The following is an 18,814-nucleotide window of genomic DNA, read 5'->3' on the forward strand; positions in this document are numbered from 1 at the left end:
ATAAGAAATATTGTCTTATTTATGACCAACCCACTTGAAAAAGTTCTTCTCAAATACTCTGTGTGGTTTGTTGTTTATTTTTGTCTGAGTTTCCCATATCCTTCTTGTGATCAACTTATTTTGTGTGCAGATCGTCGACTTCTAAGAGGGACGTCATGTGCAGAGTATAAATCAAACCTAAGGGATGTTAATTGCCTGAGTAAAATGAAATCTTTGGTATGGAACACTGATTTTGTATACGAAAAGTATTTATCTCCCGTTTTACCAATTCAACATATTGACATCATTTAAAATGTTGAAAAGGCCATATGTACACTTATTGATTTTCAACATTTATGGAGATATTTATAACACAAACACTTGGTTAGTTTTGAATTTTTATATTACCCATAATAAAAATAAGTCGTCATTATTTATACAACACTGTATATACAATTGTAACATAAAATACTTTATCGGAGCGCTCAGCTTAAATACGTACAACAATCACACTCATTCAAATGCTTTGTGAGAAGATGTGAAAATAAACGCACTTTGAAATAAAAAAAAAAGTAATAAGAATATGATGAGTTAACTCAACAGGAAGATGATTTTTTTTAAACCGTGAACATAAAAAGAGTTGATAGAATGATAAATGTATGAAAAGTAACATTTCAGCGATTTCAAATGCATCAGGAGGTTTTAGTTTAATCAGCACCATAAATAATAACAATAAATTGCTGAACGCTATGACATTGCTTTTCGTGAAATATTTAAGGACTACAAATACAGTCCATTCTCTCATTCTTTTTCTTGCATCCATCGCATTCATGTTTTCGTACACTGATACACACACAGCAATAACATTTCATTCAAATAAATAAATATCACATTTAACAAATAAATAACAACCAAGTTCTCCTTTTGTCACCGACATCCACAACCTTCTACGACCATATCTTGATAAGCTTTTAGTACTACTTTGTCATGTTCATCAATGTATAACAATGAAATGGGTGATAGTTCTGTTGGTACACAACACGGTTTGGGAACAGACCGTGGATCTATAGAATGAACTAAGTCTTGCACTATTGCATGATTTGTTGCATTTAAATGATCGGCGTATGGCCAATGACATTCGCCGTCACAGAAAAAAGCGTTATATCCAGACGGTGCTACTATCCAGTCATTCCAACCCACTTTATCAAAATCTACATATAAAGGTTTTCTACTACATCCATTTTTAAATTTCTTCTTTTTATTTTTTCTATTTTTTCGTTTCTTTTTATTTTTCTTTTTATTTCTATTTTTATTTGATGCACGTTTAGTCCGGCTTTGTATTTGATCATTTGTATAGGTCACTAAAATAGGTCTTTGTGAATGCCACTCTGAATCTGATAATGATGTTGATCTCCGTAAACGCACATGTTTAAAATTTTGAAAGGACGGAGACAGTTTGCTGGAACTTATTCGCACTTCTATTCCATGGTTCTGTTTTGGTGTTTTACGCCATTTTAATACTGCTGGGTGAATGTCAAGGGAAACCCATGTTGCATTCTTAGTTTTTACGTGTTTGACATCTACAAGTCGCGTAACTGGATCAACATTTTTATTTCCTGGACTCATAATTTCATACACTTCTATTTTGTGTCTAAGTATTTTTCTTCTTGTAATATTATTAGCACTAATGTGTTTATCCAAAAATACTCTAAGTTCTGCTGCAGTTAACACTTCTTCTTCTGGTATATTAGAGATATTAAAATCCATCCTGACACAGCTGTCTTCATTACATGATCTTGAATCAGGTTTATCTACAAAAAGTATAAAAATGAATTAATCAAAAATCAAACTAAGATGTTTTGTGATATTTTTCTACAATAGTTTTTATTAAACTGTGTATTTTTTCTTCGTGTTTAATGGTACTGAAAAAGACTGTATAGGAATCTGGTATTTATGAGTTGGCGGATTTTAATTTCGACAAGATGAGATTGTTTAGTCTAAATTTTACCTCATTCAATGTATTTGTAGTAAGTTTATATCGGACTACTTACTATTCCAGTTATATACTCGAAGACTACATGCATATAGAATGAATTTTTAAGCATATATGTGTGTGTATTAAATTTGCTGGTTATGGTTGTTTTCTATAGATATATACATATAACACAATTAAAATAATATTTTTTACAACAATAGTCTTTATTAAACCAGACAGCTTTTTTTCTAAACGAATGGCCAAACCTTTGCTTTGTTATACCAAATGTTTACGTACTGGTGGAGTTTTATAGGAATCCAGTATTTTTTAATAAATTTCAATAGGGTAAGCCTTTAAGTCTAAATTTTAAATCATTTAAAGACTGCTTTTCCAAATATAAACTCAAAGACTATATATATACTGATGTATTTTACGTAAAAGAGTAAAATGTATTCATTTACTGAAAAAAATTGTGCGTTATTTGAGACAATGTTGGTTTTCTTCTCAATCACAGAAAAACCTACTAAGAACCATTTTTCACTATATTTTCCCAATCGAGTCCAATAAGTTCTAATTTATTTGAATGCATACCTGTGTGAACAAAGCTTCTGATCGTATTAGCACTGGCAGCTTTGCTGTTTGCAAACTGGAAATTGTTTGACGCTGAGATCTGTTGGTTATACAATTCTATCATATACTGAGGTATTATTATATCAGAACTTGGCTTTGGTCGGCTTTTTAGTCCAAAGATTTGTAGCAATTTTGATTCAAAATTCTGGATGATATTTTGTTTTTCCTTATCATTATAATTTGATAAGGCTTTGTCCAGTAACGAGTTTCCAGTATCTGTTGAATCAACTGTAACAATCCCTTTTACCAAAACGCAAGCAAGAAACAAAAAGGTCCAGAATCCGCAAATCATGATGAAATTGCCTGAAAAGAAGAAAGTACTAATTAGTTTCGGTTTCATATATAAGATAAGATATTTATTGGTGTAAAATCCAAACAATAGTATTGCTGCTATAAAACAAATGAAAAATAAACATATATAAATATATCTACCCGAACTAGAGTAAAATTCTGTTGATAAACTGGGTAAATTTTAAACCACCTATTTTGGACATATACGTACTTTAGCATGTTTAGTTAATAGTAACTAGTGTGACCGCCTACAATTACAAATGTCTATACCGCAAGTTTATTGCGTCTCGTAGGTGAATTCGTTATTCCAATAGTAAATGTCATAAAAAAAATCACGTTCCGACAATTAGTAGATTTTACGCTGAAAATTGTACCTCCTTTTATACTATTTTATTAACAATTTCGGATGAAATTTTATACAGTGTAAATATACTACATAAACGACATTTGCTCACGCAATAAGAAACACTGATATGTAGGGCATAAAGTGCACTATACTGTTAGCAATACATATTAAGAAATGCAAGTCACCCTTCTTTACATAGAAATACAGCTAGCATGTGCAATTTATTAAATAGACCAGAATGAATAATTTTTTTTTCCTTCTAAAAGTATGTCCATTTGAGTCGGAATTCTTATTTTATTTAGAAGAATAATGATGTTAGTTTTTAAGACATTTTTGTAATGCAAAGAAAACAAGGACCGTTTGACATTATGCTATCTATTTTCAAAATATTTTAAACACTTTATATATGTATACAGAATCACGTTCTATGCCACTCGAAAAGGAAATAAAACATATCATCAAACAAGGTGGCACAAGATAAAAATGTGTGGCATAAGATAAAAATGATCAATGAAACTCATAGTAAAATAAAGCTAAAAAAAAAAATCTACTCCAGTTTAGAATTTCTAAATTGCAAAGAAAGTTTTTCAAATTCCTATGAATCCAATAAATTTGATTATTTTAAAAGGGCAAAACGATCTTTATTGACTTAACTTTACTAAAGTTTTATCAGTCTATTATCAGACTGTAGAGTAGAAAGTCGTTTTAGCACCGATCCTCAAATCGACAATAAATGAGTTAAAGTATTACATTGTAATTTAGAAGAAAGATAACGTTGTTAACACTAAATCCTTTCATATCATTGTAAGCTTATCAATTATCACAAACATCACAATTACCAGCAAGTACAACTTCCAAACTTTATATGAAAAATCTAGGACCAATAGATTAAGGAAAAATACATTTATTAGAAAAATCAGTTAATCTGCACTTTAGAATATATTTTTCTCAAATCATCAGTTCTTCATGCAACTTAAACTGCATTGCTACCATTTCATAAAATAACGAATATAAAAAGAAACTTAACGCAATAGCATGGTTTTCCACGTTAACATAATTGATATATGTGTTCGGAGTAATTAATATGTGTCTTCTAAGCCTACAGGTGTGTAAACGACATCTAATTTTGATAGAATCAACATGTCTTTAAAAAGATGAATGAAAAAGATTCAATCAAGTTACCACGGAAGATTTCTTACACTGATAAAATGTGACACAACAAAGATGGAAAATATGTAGAAAATCAACAAGTTGTAGTTTTATTGGAAGGTAACTGATGGATTGGCCGTATGATTTATAACCTTAGGCATACTTGTACTATACAGTACAGACTCAAAATGAATGACGACAATGTTGGATTTTATTTTATTAGTAAAAATTTATCATTCATAAAGTATGTTTGATTTTTTGTCAATTTTTTTTTTACAGACGAATGACATCACTTACAAGTTATGGTTGGCATTTTATTATTATAGACGACAATGAAATATAAAACACGAAAAAATTTAAAACTCTTATTTCTTTGTCGTGGTTCCGGATAAAGAGGATTTCCAATCGTATTACCAACGAAGTATTATTATTTTGGAATATGTTGACATAAAAAAATCACAGAGGCGTTTTCAAAAAAGGCATATTTAAAATATTTTATGTTATGCTATTCCGCTAGTACAGAATCAAATATTTTACGAGTTCATCAATCAATTTTGATATAAAGTAGTAAAGATCCGATTAAATGCGCTATTTTGTTAAGGCAAATCCTTAAGATTTCTAAAGGAAATGATATTGATGTGTAAACCACAGGTGCCAGGCATTTAAAAATGCAAACAATACAGCCTTTTATAACTAGATCCTTAATTTTCCTTTCATCACTGAAAATAAATATACAAGAATATTAAATCCATTTATCAGATGGTGTAGTTTGCATAGTTTACATTAAACCTACTGCTTCGTTCATTTTACGGTTATAGCTTTACTATATAGATATTTAAGTACCCGACTGCGTTAAGTATAACCCTCATTCCAATGGACAATGTCCTTATACTTACACATCCAATGAATTGGAAGACGTGTTGTCCGTCCATTGGTATGTAGTAATAAATATCCACATACACTAGCATAGCTCACATTGTTTTAAATAAGTATCCTGAGAAATTAACTCCTCCGCTAACTAGCTACTTAATAAACAATTTTGAACCTATGTTCTCGCATAATCCATTGTTATATATTAAGATGTCTAATCCAAATACTGATAAGAAAACAATTTAGAAAATTATTAATCGATGTTCACTATTTTTGCACCAAAAATATCATAATTTCCTATAAATATCAAATTCTTCTTTTATTACGAACTCAAATACACCATTTAAATCACATTCACAAACTTAAGTTCCGATATGTACAATAGTCATTGATTTACATGTTATAACGGATTTAGAAAAAATACTTTTTTAATCACACTTATTCAACACAGCAGAACACAACTAAATCTGATTGGCAAGTGGGGGAGGTTACCTTTAGTGTACTACAGAATAGCGGCGCTTGCGCAAAAATATGACAGTCATTTTTAAAGTTGTGACGTCATGTACAGGTAACCTACTTAGTGGAAACAATATAATTCAGTTTTCTTTTCGTAATTACAAAATATGCTTTTCCTTAAAAGCTCCAAAAGTAAGCTCATCGCTAAATCAGGGAAGTTTATATGAACAGACAGGTTTACATATACAATTAAAAATCGCCGGTTCATTCATAAAATACATTTGCATGCAGCAATGATACTACGTGTTTTCAGATTTCACTTTTAAATGCCTTCACATTAAATAGATTGTATTTCAAAGACGTTTCAAGGGTTCTTTTAAAAAGATTATATTTCCACTCAATTGGTTAATCGCTAAAAATTTTGTATTCGTTTACTTTAAAGTTGTGTCGAATTAAATTTTTGTCGTTCAATTTGTTACCATATCTATATTTGGAAGACCATTCGTAATATTACAAAGTTAAATATATACCTAATGTTTTTCTAAACTGTCTTCAATTTCTCGACTATTTAGGATATTTTCAGCACTATGGAGGTTATTGTAAAAGAATAATTGTAATATTTTAATAATTTGATGTTGAGAGTATTTTATACTTTATTATTGTTGTTACTAGTTTGACATGTCTTTTGCCCGTGCTCATTCTCTAGCTCGCTCCATAACTGTACACATATTTTGGTAGTTTATCAAATCATAATTACCGGGTTACCTTAGATTATAATCTAATTTACCTGTAGATTATAGCTAATTGAAAAGATAAGTACTGTGTTATTGTTTGTTATTACGAGTTATGCTCATAATTCTCAGTTAAGGAGTGGGTATACAGATGTTGTTAGGGCGGGCTATCTGTTTTATCAAAACAACTTGATTGAACCATTCTAAAAAAAAATCTTATTAAAGTTTAATTTAATGAAGGGTTGACCATCTGTTTTGTAATTACTACTCAATGAATCTCATAGACTGGAAGATAATTATAGAAAAAGGTGTTGATTGTAAATAAATAAAGTTCATTCATTTGTTTAATTACCTGTTTTGTCGTTCTTTTGTAAATTTTATCTTATGACAATAACAGAATTTTTAACATTTTTGCGTAGTAATGATAACATCGAGAATGAAAGTCGTTTAAAATTTCCCGAATGGTAAAATCAATAAATGACATTGACTCCCAACCCGCTAAAAAAGTGTTTCATTATTATAGTTGCTTGTATTATTATATACCCAACAACAAGGCAAGTATAAAGACAGAAAATTACGGGTGATTTGTTAAAAGTTTCTTGAATACTGCTGCCGTTATGTTGACATTTTATTTCCTCACAAAATTACTTGTCTTACCATAAAGTTAAAAACAAACAGAAAGGAGAAAAGTCATTTTTACCCATACCGTTTTCGAAGAAACTTGCATTATCAAACTAGAATACTAGGCGTTTACAAATCATAATAAATTGTGTATGAAAAAAATATGTATGATCAAAGATAACTATGACCAGCGCCACCTCTAACGCATAATTTTGACCTTTAAAAATTGATCTTTTTATTCATTTGACAATAGAGTACAATTGACAACCTTGTCAATATTCATACCAAAAAGAAGCCATTGTGATACTTAACGCTAAATATTTATCGGCTAGAAAGTTAGATGGTTGTCCAATGTGCTGATAGGTAGTGCGGCATGCATATAATTGTTTATAGTTGACTACATATTTTAGCTTTGATTCCTTGCCCAGGTTTGGCTTTACTTTTTGTCATTTTTTTGTTTTATCAGCTCTTCAACTTTTGTAGTAGATTTTTTGACTTTCAAATGTTGTGGCCTCGAGCATCACTGAAGAGACATCAATTGTTGAAATACGCATCTGATGCAGAAAAATTGGTACCGTTTATGTTATGACCATTCTGATTATACTTTTACCTTGAAAATTACAATTTGTCTGTTGAAACAAAGCTACAGCATCAACATTTTATAACACTCGTCTTCATGTAGATCCAAATTTCCGATTTTGACAGCGTCAAAACATATTGAATGCCACAAATTAAAAAAGACACATAACACAGTATTTTGTCCGCATAACGGAAGATGACAAATTGGTCGGTTTTTACCAGATTTGTGGAAACGAAATTTTGCATTGCAGGGTACTGCTTCGTAAGAGTAATGATCGTATACGTTTAACCATAGATATAATAGCCATTATATCTATGGTTTAACAAAACTAAGTAGTACTCTTAAACATAAAAAGTACGCAATAACTAAATTTGCATTTGGGAACTTACAAACATGTATAAAAGGTTAATTATACATACTTGTTTTGAGGATTTGTTTGACGTTTAGTTTAGCCTAGATTGGTTCCTGTATTATTTAATTTCCTTTTGAACTTCATTCATGTTTATTGATTAAAAGTGCATGTAAGTGGAATATTATGACACACAACACTTAATTTAGTAACGATAGAATAAAAGGCCCACTTTTAACAACAGTGGCAAGATAACATCAAATTATAATCATCTTCTCTGAAAAGTTGGTATAAAAACTTGATTGTTGTACTTGAGTTCGACAAACGTGTAACGCCTCCTGTAAGTACAAAAACAGAAAATAATTCCACCCATGTCATTTAATTGAAAAGCTACCAATTTGTTCCTTTTAGTATATACATACAAAATTATTGAAACCAGGTGTTTGACAATGTTAAAATGGTAAGGTATTACTTATTTGTGAAAACAATCCATGGGAATGCGTTTGTGACAAGGCAACACAGAAAAAAGACTGACGGGTACCGCCTCCTTGTAGAAAATAGGTCGTACACCTGCGCTACTGTTCTGTTAATGGCCATTTAAGTTTGATAAACTGGTCCTTGGTGTTCGTGTCAAAGAGGAGTTTTAAGTCAAATTTCTATAGTACAATCAATATGTTTTCCATTTGTTTTAAAGACTTCAATTGACAAAGTAGCAAACAAAGAGCACTTCTAAACAACATCTGTACAGTATGGGTAAGATTGCAGTTGATTGGTATTGGTTTTAATTTGTTTATCCTTACGTAAAATTTTGAGGGACCGGGCTATACATATGATGAGCTATGTCCATTTTAAAATAAAATATTGGAAAGATGTAGTAAAGATTTAACTTCACTTAATTTCCATATCAATTGTCTGTCCGAACACGTGTTTTGAAAGTGTTTGATGTCACAAGCTGTAAAAAATGATTTCAACAATTACCATTTGAATGCAAAGGTTAATTCAATTCAATATTTTATTGCCATTCAACACTATACTAAGGTTTGATAATATAATATAAGATTTTTTGTTAGTATAAAATATTATAACAAGTTTATTAGTATAAAGTATTATAACAAGGTTTGTGACAAACAATCAAATAAATATGATAGATAAAATAAAATAATACCACCATGTGAACAATAATTAATATCATAGCAGCACTAAGTTGATGAGAATATTATTGCTGACGGACCTTATTACGGCAATTATTAAACCAGTTACGACTAAATAATTGTTCATAAACTTTCCACACTGACAGTAAAAATATTGAATTGAAACTATTTCATTTTTTACTTGCATGTGAGTAAAATAAATTATATTAACATTTTGTTTTACTTTATTAAGAGTACGAGGCATAGCTCTTCTCGTATTCTAAAGAAATTTATATTTTTTATCGGTGATAATTGATAGCATAACTTGTAAATTTGACAGGTTAATAATACTTTTTTTGACATGGACATAATTTATTGATTTGCGGACAGGTCATTGTTTTGTATGGTCATCTGTTTTCATTAAGAAAAGGACAAACACGTCTGTCATAATTTGTAAACAATTATTATTAATTGTTTGTAAGTAATAATATGTTGCCACACCAGAAAACAAAGGAATGTTCGTATCAATTTTTCATTTGGACTGATTTTTCTTTTAGTATATTTGCCAAACTTTGCGATATTTTATGAATAAAAAATCTTCACTGGTAAACAAAATCTTTCAAAACCCGACAACAAGTCCGCTAAGTATTAACGAAAACGTCGTGAATAAGTTCCCTGGTAAGTACGTGTTTAAATGGCAACGATGTGCTCTTTTAACCAAAGTATGACAAAGTGGATTCACTAATAACTGGTCTCCCACAGATACTGTTGCTTGTACGTTGTATTTAATAGCCATTCATGACTTTCCATTAATTGTATATCAACTGATTTGAATTATTTTGGACTGGGTTTTTTTTCATTGGTAGAGGGGTTTATATTTTTTTGTATGAACATGAGAAGCACGTCAAAAGACTCGGTATTAATTCATTGTGGTAAAACCCGAACCCTACCGCGGCTGTTTAGTCACGAGGCATAACTTTTATATATGGATGCAACGTTTCCACAGTTCATAGGCATGGATTCGTAAAGAAACAAAAACAATCGATGTAAACAATTCAAGGGAAAGTACGAAAAACAAATCATAAAACATGTTTTGTACAATCCCTGCATTTTTTATAATTTTTTTATTCATAAATAGGAGCATTATTGGGCTGTTAGGCTTTCAGGGTTGGTACATATATTTTACATAAACAATATAAAAAATATTTGAATTAACGACTTTGCTGGTTTAATTTTTTGTAAATGATATTACAAAATATTAAACAATGACCCCGTTCACATGCACACATTTGCAATGAGAGTAAATTTGCATGAGCGAACCCTTTTATGCAAAAGCTATGATTGCACAAATGCAATTTTGCACTGTGAATATTACACTGCGTGTATTTTGTGCATATAAACGCAATAAATAATTAAAAACCAATTGTTCAAAGAACAATTGAAGGTCTTTCCATATCAATTTTCTAAATAATTGATGAGAAGCTAATTCTGGTTTACTCAAAGCTACTATTGGCGTCCAATCATAGGTTTCTTCATACTGATTCAATAAACATGGTTTCTATAGACTTTTGCCTGAAATAAGGGAGATAATTGTCAACATCCGGTTTAGAAAATGTCACTTCCGGTCTCATATGATAGCTTTGTTTACACTGATTCCAAAAATATATGGTTTATATATACTTTTGCCTGTAAAAAGGGAGATAATTGGCTACTTCCGGTTTGGAAAATGTCACTTCCGGTCTCATATGATAGATTTATTTACACTGATTCCAAAAATATATGTTTTATCTATACTTTTGCCTGTAAAAAGGGAGATAATTGGCTACTTCCGGTTTAGAAAATGTCACTTTCGGTCTCATATTATAGCTTTATTTACACTGATTCCAAAAATATATGGTTTATATATACGTTTGCCTGTAAAAAATTAGATAATATGCTACTTCCGGTTTATAAAATATCACTCCCTGTCTCAAATGATAGATTAATGTATGACATTCAAAAAATATATGGTTTCTATGTACTTCTACATGAAATAAGTGAAAAAATGACTACTTCCGGTTCTATCAAGGTCACTTCCGGTTGACATTTTTCAAGGTCATATGTCACCCAACATTTTGCAAAAGATCTTATGGCTTTATCATGTACCAATATGAAGTAATAATCCATTTACCTTAGAATAAAACATTTCAGGGGCAATAACTCCAATAAGATGTCGCTGGATTGTCTCAGACCAAATGTATCATATCTTCATCACAATATAACAAACATTTTGCACTTGTTCTTTCATATATAACATTAACAATATCGGAGAAAATGCAAAAACAAGCAAAAGACAAAATTCAGAACATGACCTTGACGTTTGACCTTGACCTCATTTTCGAAGTTAGGATCAAAGGACCTTAAATAAAAAGACTATAGGTTTATACGGCTTACAGTTTATGAGTAACAAAAACATAACGACAAATTTATTTGATGAAGGTAGATAACTCCTATAAAATTTCATCGAATCGCTTCGATCCAAATTAGCCAAAAATTCCTGAGTATGTAACGAACAATTTAGAAAAAGAATTTTGTCGATATCTTTTTTTGTTACGAAGGAGATGCACACACTTGATAAACAGTGAATAGGGAGATAACTCTTACAAAGATAATTGTTCGGCTTAGCAGGGTGAAATTTAAAAGCGCATAAACTATACGATACAATATGAGAAATATCTTAGCGACATATTGCGAAACAAAAATTTCAAAAGTTGGTGGAAAAAAAGAAAAAAAATAATAATTAAAAACCAATTGTTCAAAGAACAATTGAAGGTCTTTCCACATCAATTTTCAAAATAATTGATGAGAAGCTAATTCTGGTTTACTCAAAGCTACTATTGGCGTCCAATCATAGGTTTCTTCATACTGATTCAATAAACATATGGTTTCTATAGACTTTTGCCTGAAATAAGGGAGATAATTGTCAACTTCCGGTTTAGAAAATGTCACTTCTGGTCTCATATGATAGCTTTATTTACACTGATTCCAAAAATATATGGTTTATATATACTTTTGCCTGTAAAAAGGGAGATAATTGGCTACTTCCGGTTTAAAAAAATGTCACTTCTGGTCTCAAATGATAGATTTTTTTACTCTGATTCCAAAAATATATGGTTTATATATACTTTTGCCTGTAAAAAGGGAGATAATTGGCTACTTCCGGTTTAGAAAATGTCACTTTCGGTCTCATATGATAGCTTTATTTACACTGATTCCAAAAATATATGGTTTATTTATACTTATGCCTGTAATAACGGAGATAATATGCTATTTCCGGTTTATAAAATATCACTTCCGGTCTCAAATGATAGATTAATGTATGACCATTCAAAAAATATATGGTTTCTATGTACTTCTACATGAAATAAGTGCAAAAATTACTACTTCTGGTTTACTCAAGGTCACTTCCGGTTGACATTTTTCAAGGTCATATGTCACCCAACATTTTGCAAAAGATCTTATGGCTTTATCATGTACCAATATGAAGTAATAGTCAATTTACCTTAAAATAAAACATTTCAGGGGCAGTAACTCCAATAAGATGTCGCTGGATTGTCTCAGACCAAATGTATCATATCTTCATCACAATATAACAAACATTTTGCACTTGTTCTTTAATATATAACATTAAAAATATCGGAGAAAATGCAAAAACAAGCAAAAGACAAAATTCAGAACATGACCTTGACCTTTGACCTTGACCTCATTTTCGAAGTAAGGATCCAAGGACCTCAAATAAAAAGACTATAGGTTTATACGGCTTACAGTTTATGAGTAACAAAAACATAACGACAAATTTATTTCATAAAGGTAGATAACTCCTATAAAATTTCATCGAATCGCTTCGATCCAAATTAGCCAAAAATTCCTGAGGATGTAACGAACAATTTAGAAAAAGAATTTTGTCGATATCTTTTTTTGTTACGAAGGAGATGCACACACTTGATAAACAGTGAATAGGGAGATAACTCTTACAAAGATAATTGTCCGGCTTAGCAGGGTGAAATTTAAAAGCGCATAAACTATACGATACAATATGAGAAATATCTAAGCGACATATTGCGAAACAAATATTTATCGCAAGAACAAAATTTGGCGGAAGAAAAAAAAAAAAATAATAATAATAATAATAATAATCAGAACAAATACAATAGGTCTTTCCACAGAAAAGTGGAAAGACCTAATAAATATAAATCAATTGTTTTAAAAACAATTGTTAGACGGTCTTTCCCCTCCAAAACATGAATAATTGATTTTTTGATTGATTGATTGGTTGGTTGGTTGGTTGGTTAGTTGGTTGGTTGGTTGGTTGGTTGGTTGGTTGGCTAATATACTAATTAAACCCATTGATTGATTGGTTGGCTGATATACCAATTAAACCCATGGGATAGGGTCTCTTTAAACAAGCGAAAAAGAAACAAATGCGATCTTGGACCCCGTATTAAACAGATTTAATGATTAGTTGATTGGTTGGTTGGTTGGTTGATTGGTTGGTTGGTTGATTGATTGGTTGGTTGGTTGATTGATTGATTGATTGATTGATTGATTGATTGATTGATTGATTGATTGAAAGTCTGCATGGCACTCTCCCTCTCTTAGCGAGGCCTAGGACTTAAAGTCGATATTCTGACCGACGACGTGGCTGCGTACTTATACATCTTGCACTCCCAAACAGACAGCCTAAGGATATCCTAAAGAATAAAAGTCCTGACATCTTCTTTTATTTAAAATTTACTCTTATTTTCTATTGGAACTCGTACTTCGTGGTTTCTTTTACACGCTGTGTTTGCATTTTGTTTGAACTTGAAGGAAAAAACTGAGTAACATTTTGTTTTGGAAGTTTCACATTCTATATTTGGATATGGCATGTTTTATTCTAATTTTAGGTCCGCGCGCGCGAGGGTGTTTTGAAGTCACGTGACGTTCAAATATATATGTCTGGAGTTGGAATATTAATTTCTTTTCAGGGGAGACCGTTGAACAGAGCACATGTGTATTGATCGGAGAAACACGATCACTATTGGTTTTATTATTTACAGGTCATTGATGACGGATCATGCATGCATCTTACGTACACATGTTTACGGGAGCACAGATTTGTATTTTAATGCATGATTAAAAAATTTGATTGTAGGATTTCAGCAATATTTACGATTTTTCTACGTCATTGAATTTTATTTCTCTATCAAGCGATCCGCGTCTAACGGGAACATGAATTGGAGCCGATTTTTGCAGGCATGAATTTCTATTTAAGAAATTTGTACATCAGAAGGATTGCATTTTTACAGTAAAATGTACAGGACTGAACTTCAAGGCGAAATGGGATTCCTCAAAGTAGAAGAAAAGAAAAAAAGGGGGGGGGGGGAGTTGGAGGATGGTGGACCTTGGCTGATAAATTAAGATAAGATGCATGTATACATCATGATAGCTGCAAAGTTTGAGGCTATAATTAGTTCATTTTGTTCATTTTACTATTTCAGTGGCATGGAACCCCTAAAACAATGACGCGTACTATTTTGACAAAAACTTTTCAGTTATATCATGTCGCGACTAACATTTCGGTCAAATTTTTTTTATACAGCTTACGGTTTACGTGTTACAAAAACATAACGACAAATTAATTTGGTAAAGGCAGATAACTCCTTTAAGATCTCACTGGATCGCTTCGATCCAAATTAGGCAAAAATTCCTGAGGATGTAACAAACAATTTAGAAAAAGAATTTTGTCGATATCTTTTTTTGTTACGAAGGAGATGCACACAGATGATAAACAGTGAATAGGGAGATAACTCTTGCAAAGAAAATGGTTCGGCTTAGCAGGGTGAAATTTAAAAGCGCATAAACTATACGATACAATATGAGAAATATCTAAGCGACATATTGCGAAACAAAAATTTCAAAAGTTGGCGGAAAAAAAAAAAATAATAATAATAATAATCAGAACAAATACAATAGGTCTTTCCACAGAAAAGTGGAAAGACCTAATAATAATAATAATCAGAACAAATACAATAGGTCTTTCCACAGAAAAGTGGAAAGACCTAATAATGCTTCGTTGTTTACAATTTCTCCGAGCTACGAAGTATCGGGGAGTAAATTTTTGTTTACACTACCGTCCGTCTGTCAGTCCGTAAGTTATTTATCATTTTGAAACTTAGCCGACAACCTTGTATTCTTACACCCCAATGTATCAACTACCCATTCTTAAGGGTATAAATTACTATTTTAGATGAATTTTTATACCTGATAACGACAGAATGCATCAAGTCAAATGCGTTTGTCCAGAAGTCCGGATTATAAATCAAATACTTTATATCTTATATATGATATAACAGCATGGTAAGTAAAATTGTCATCCTTCACGACAGACAAAAACAGCTGATCTGCAAGGTTACCATCTACTTGCCACTATACATGATGTACTGTGTTACAACCCTAGATAAAGCCGACGAGGAAAGGCATTACTCGATTAATAAAAGCTATATTTTTATATAGCCTAGTTGATCGATTTGTCTAGGGCGCTGGACACAGTGCAGGCGGTGTTGCCACGATGTCTCTGATGCAGTGGTTCGAATCCCGCTGACGCAAATTTGCAGATCTAACATCGTTGGGCTAAATTTGAGACGAAGTATAAGTAAGTTGTGTTGTTAGCCCTGTATAACCACATGTTATCCGATGGAGAACGTCTGTCGTAAAGTAGTCGCATATTTAGACGAATATATATATCCAACCTTCATTGAGGAAGATGCCTCCTGATATCACTGAGGTCACATTAACTAAGACAGATCGATATTAATACAGGAAAGGCGTTACCGGACTATTAATCGTGAACCTGTTACATGGGATTGAAACCAAACTTTAAATATATTCAGTAACTGCTAGTAGTCCTTTGTTCATTTATGTATCATTGTCATTTTGCTTAGTTTCTTTTGTTACCTATTCTGACATCGGACTCGGACTTCTTTTAAACTGAGTTTTACTGTGCGTATTGCTATGTGTTTCTTTATTCTACATTGGCTAGAGGTATAGGGGGAGGGTTGAGATCTCACAAAACATGTTTAACCCCGCCACATTTTTGCGCCTGTCCCAAGTCAGGAGCCTCTGGCCTTTGTTAGTCTTGTATGTTTTTACATTTAAGTTCATTTATATGTTTTGGAGTTTAGGGTGACGTCCATTTTCACTGAACTAGTACACAATTTTATTTAGGGGCCAGCTGAGGACCAACCCCGGGTGCGGGATTTTCTCGCTGCGTTGAAGACCCATTGGTGGCCTTCGGCTGTTGTGTGCTCTTTGGTCGGGTTGTTGTCTCTTTGACATATTCCCCATTTCCATTCTCAATTTCATGAGTGGACAAGTTATTTTCATGTTTGAGATCACATTTCAGCGAAAGCAAGGTCAAAATTACAAAAAAAAAATAGACTGAAATAAGTGCGGTAAAACTGTTTTCAGGATAATTACCCCATTACACTATTAAAATGAGAATGCAGCGAAATTATATAGATATAAGAAAATGTGGTATGAGTGCCAATGAGACAACTCTCCATCCAAGTCAAAATTTATAAAAGTAAACCATTATAGGTCAAAGTACGGTATGCACACATATTTCTGATTGGTCTAGCACCGTTTCAACTATTTTTACAGTTTGTTCTATATTGAAGGTGAAGAGTTGATTGTTCAAAAACATTATTAACCCCGCCAAATTTTTTATGTCCATGCCCAAGACTGTAACCAAACCCCTTCCAGCTAGTGACAGATTCAATTATGTCGTAATGGATAGGTATCCGATTTGAAACATATTTCTCCGTAAGATCACTCCTGTCCCAAGTTTAACAGCTTCATAGTATACTAGAAGATAAATATTTGTATTTTCTTAAAAATATTTAAAACATTTTACAATCAATTTTAATTGATCTATCTTTTTTTTTATATCCCACAATATTGAAGAGTGGTGGCACCTCCTCCATTTGTTGTTTCTGAAAGATTAACCTATAGATGTACCTTCATCACACATATTTTCTTCTTCTGGTATTAAACACATTTTGTCCATATTGAAAATCATATTTCACATGTGCCATTATATATTTGCAAGAAGGGGTTCGTTCATTCAGGTAAATTTATACTCATTGGACATCTGCCACATGCAAAGCTATAGTTTCTTGTTCTGATTTGGCTATACCTTCGGTCATTTTTGGTTTGTTCAGCTCCTAAAAGTGCGCCTTAGATTTTGGATTTTCAAATATTTGGCCTCCAGCATCAGTGAAGAGGCATTAATTGTCAAAATACCGTTTACGTTATTGCATCATATAAAAATACGAAGATGTGGTATGATTGCCAATGAGACAACTCTCCACCAGAAACCAAATGACGTAGAAGGTTAGCATTTGTGTATATATATATATATATAAATAAACAAGTCTAAATTGAAAACAACGTTCAAACCTATGATTGCGTTGGATAAAAACCGCAATTTTTATACGTGTGCATGTAAAACAAATTTCTTGGTAGAGGGGTCTAAATACAGCACAAACAACATTTTCCAAAAGACCAAAATAGTGAAAAAGTACATTTTAGCAAAACGCATTTGACTAACAGGTCGAACAACGGATGTTCTTAAACCCTGCTGACTGCCATTGGCGATTGCCAAATAAATTGATCACCAGTACAAAACGGATCTAATATTAATTTAATACCAAACAGAAAACAATAAACTTGTGGGAAAGATATATATATAGAAGTCTATAAAAAGGACCAACCAGCAAATTTACTATGTACCGGATCGTCTAGAATAGACGATACTGTGCAGGTAAGGAAAAAATTATATAAGTCTAGAGATTTGCACAACGATACTAATATAAGATGGTATTATACGAAGATGTTGTTAATAAATCGTGTTGACAAATATTTCGGCTTAACAAATAGCCTTCTTCGGTGTCAATTATTTTAAGATATAAGAGCTGAAAACTTAAATTCACTGGGATTATGTGAATTAAAATAATTGACACCGAAGAAGGCTATTTGTTAAGCCGAAATATTTGTCAACACGATTTATTAACAACATCTTCGTATAATACCATCTTATATTAGTATCGTTGTGCAAATCTCTAGACTTATATATATATATATATATATATAATTCGTCTAAACAACAGCCCAACAATGTTAGATCTGTAAATTTGCGGAAGCAAATTTTTTGTTCTTCCCTGGCCGGGATTCGAACTCATGCTACCGAGATATCGTGGCACCAAATCGCCTTGCACTATGCCCGACGCGCTAGACCACTCGACCACCTAGGCTCTATAAAAATAAAGCTTTCGGTGGCCGTGTCAGTTTTTATCTAACACAGTACATGATGTATAAGGCATGAAGATGGAATTGTTCGTCGTCACTGGTTCAGACGTACTTATCATATAATTATTTCTGTGACTGCATCTTACATTAATTTGTAGGATCCTTTACAATATATAATTCAGCTGATCTGTAACAATTCCATCTTCATGCCTTATACATCATGTACTGTATTACGACGCTAGAGTAAAACTGACGAGGAAAGGTAACACCCGGCCTTATATAAGAGCCTAGGTGGTCGGGTGGTCTAGTGCGTCGGGCATAGTACAAGGCAATTTGGTACCACGATATCTCAGTAGCATGAGTTCGAATCCCGGCCAGGG

The 18,814-nt window shown here is 32.1% G+C and overlaps 1 protein-coding gene across 2 annotated transcripts in view; it reads right to left on the reverse strand.

The window, feature by feature from the left end:
• Positions 1-364: 364 nt before the first annotated feature.
• The window catches only part of LOC127698968 (bone morphogenetic protein 2-like), a 198,131-nt gene continuing 179,681 nt past the window's right edge, over positions 365-18,814 (reverse strand). The window contains exons 1-3 of one of the 2 annotated variants that reach the window (XM_052202753.1): positions 5,267-5,718; positions 2,546-2,887; positions 365-1,790 (exon numbers count right to left, since the gene is read on the reverse strand). In XM_052202753.1, the coding sequence (XP_052058713.1) occupies positions 907-1,790; positions 2,546-2,887; positions 5,267-5,270 (1,230 nt within the window). In that variant the 5' untranslated portion in view covers positions 5,271-5,718 and the 3' untranslated portion in view covers positions 365-906. Of the gene's footprint in view, positions 1,791-2,545; positions 2,888-5,266; positions 5,719-18,814 lie in introns of those variants that run through there. The other variant, XM_052202754.1, reaches the window with a different exon arrangement.

Source organism: Mytilus californianus, unplaced genomic scaffold (genome assembly GCF_021869535.1).
Source record: "Mytilus californianus isolate M0D057914Y unplaced genomic scaffold, xbMytCali1.0.p SCAF_4, whole genome shotgun sequence".
In the NCBI taxonomy this organism is placed as follows: domain Eukaryota; kingdom Metazoa; phylum Mollusca; class Bivalvia; order Mytilida; family Mytilidae; genus Mytilus; species Mytilus californianus.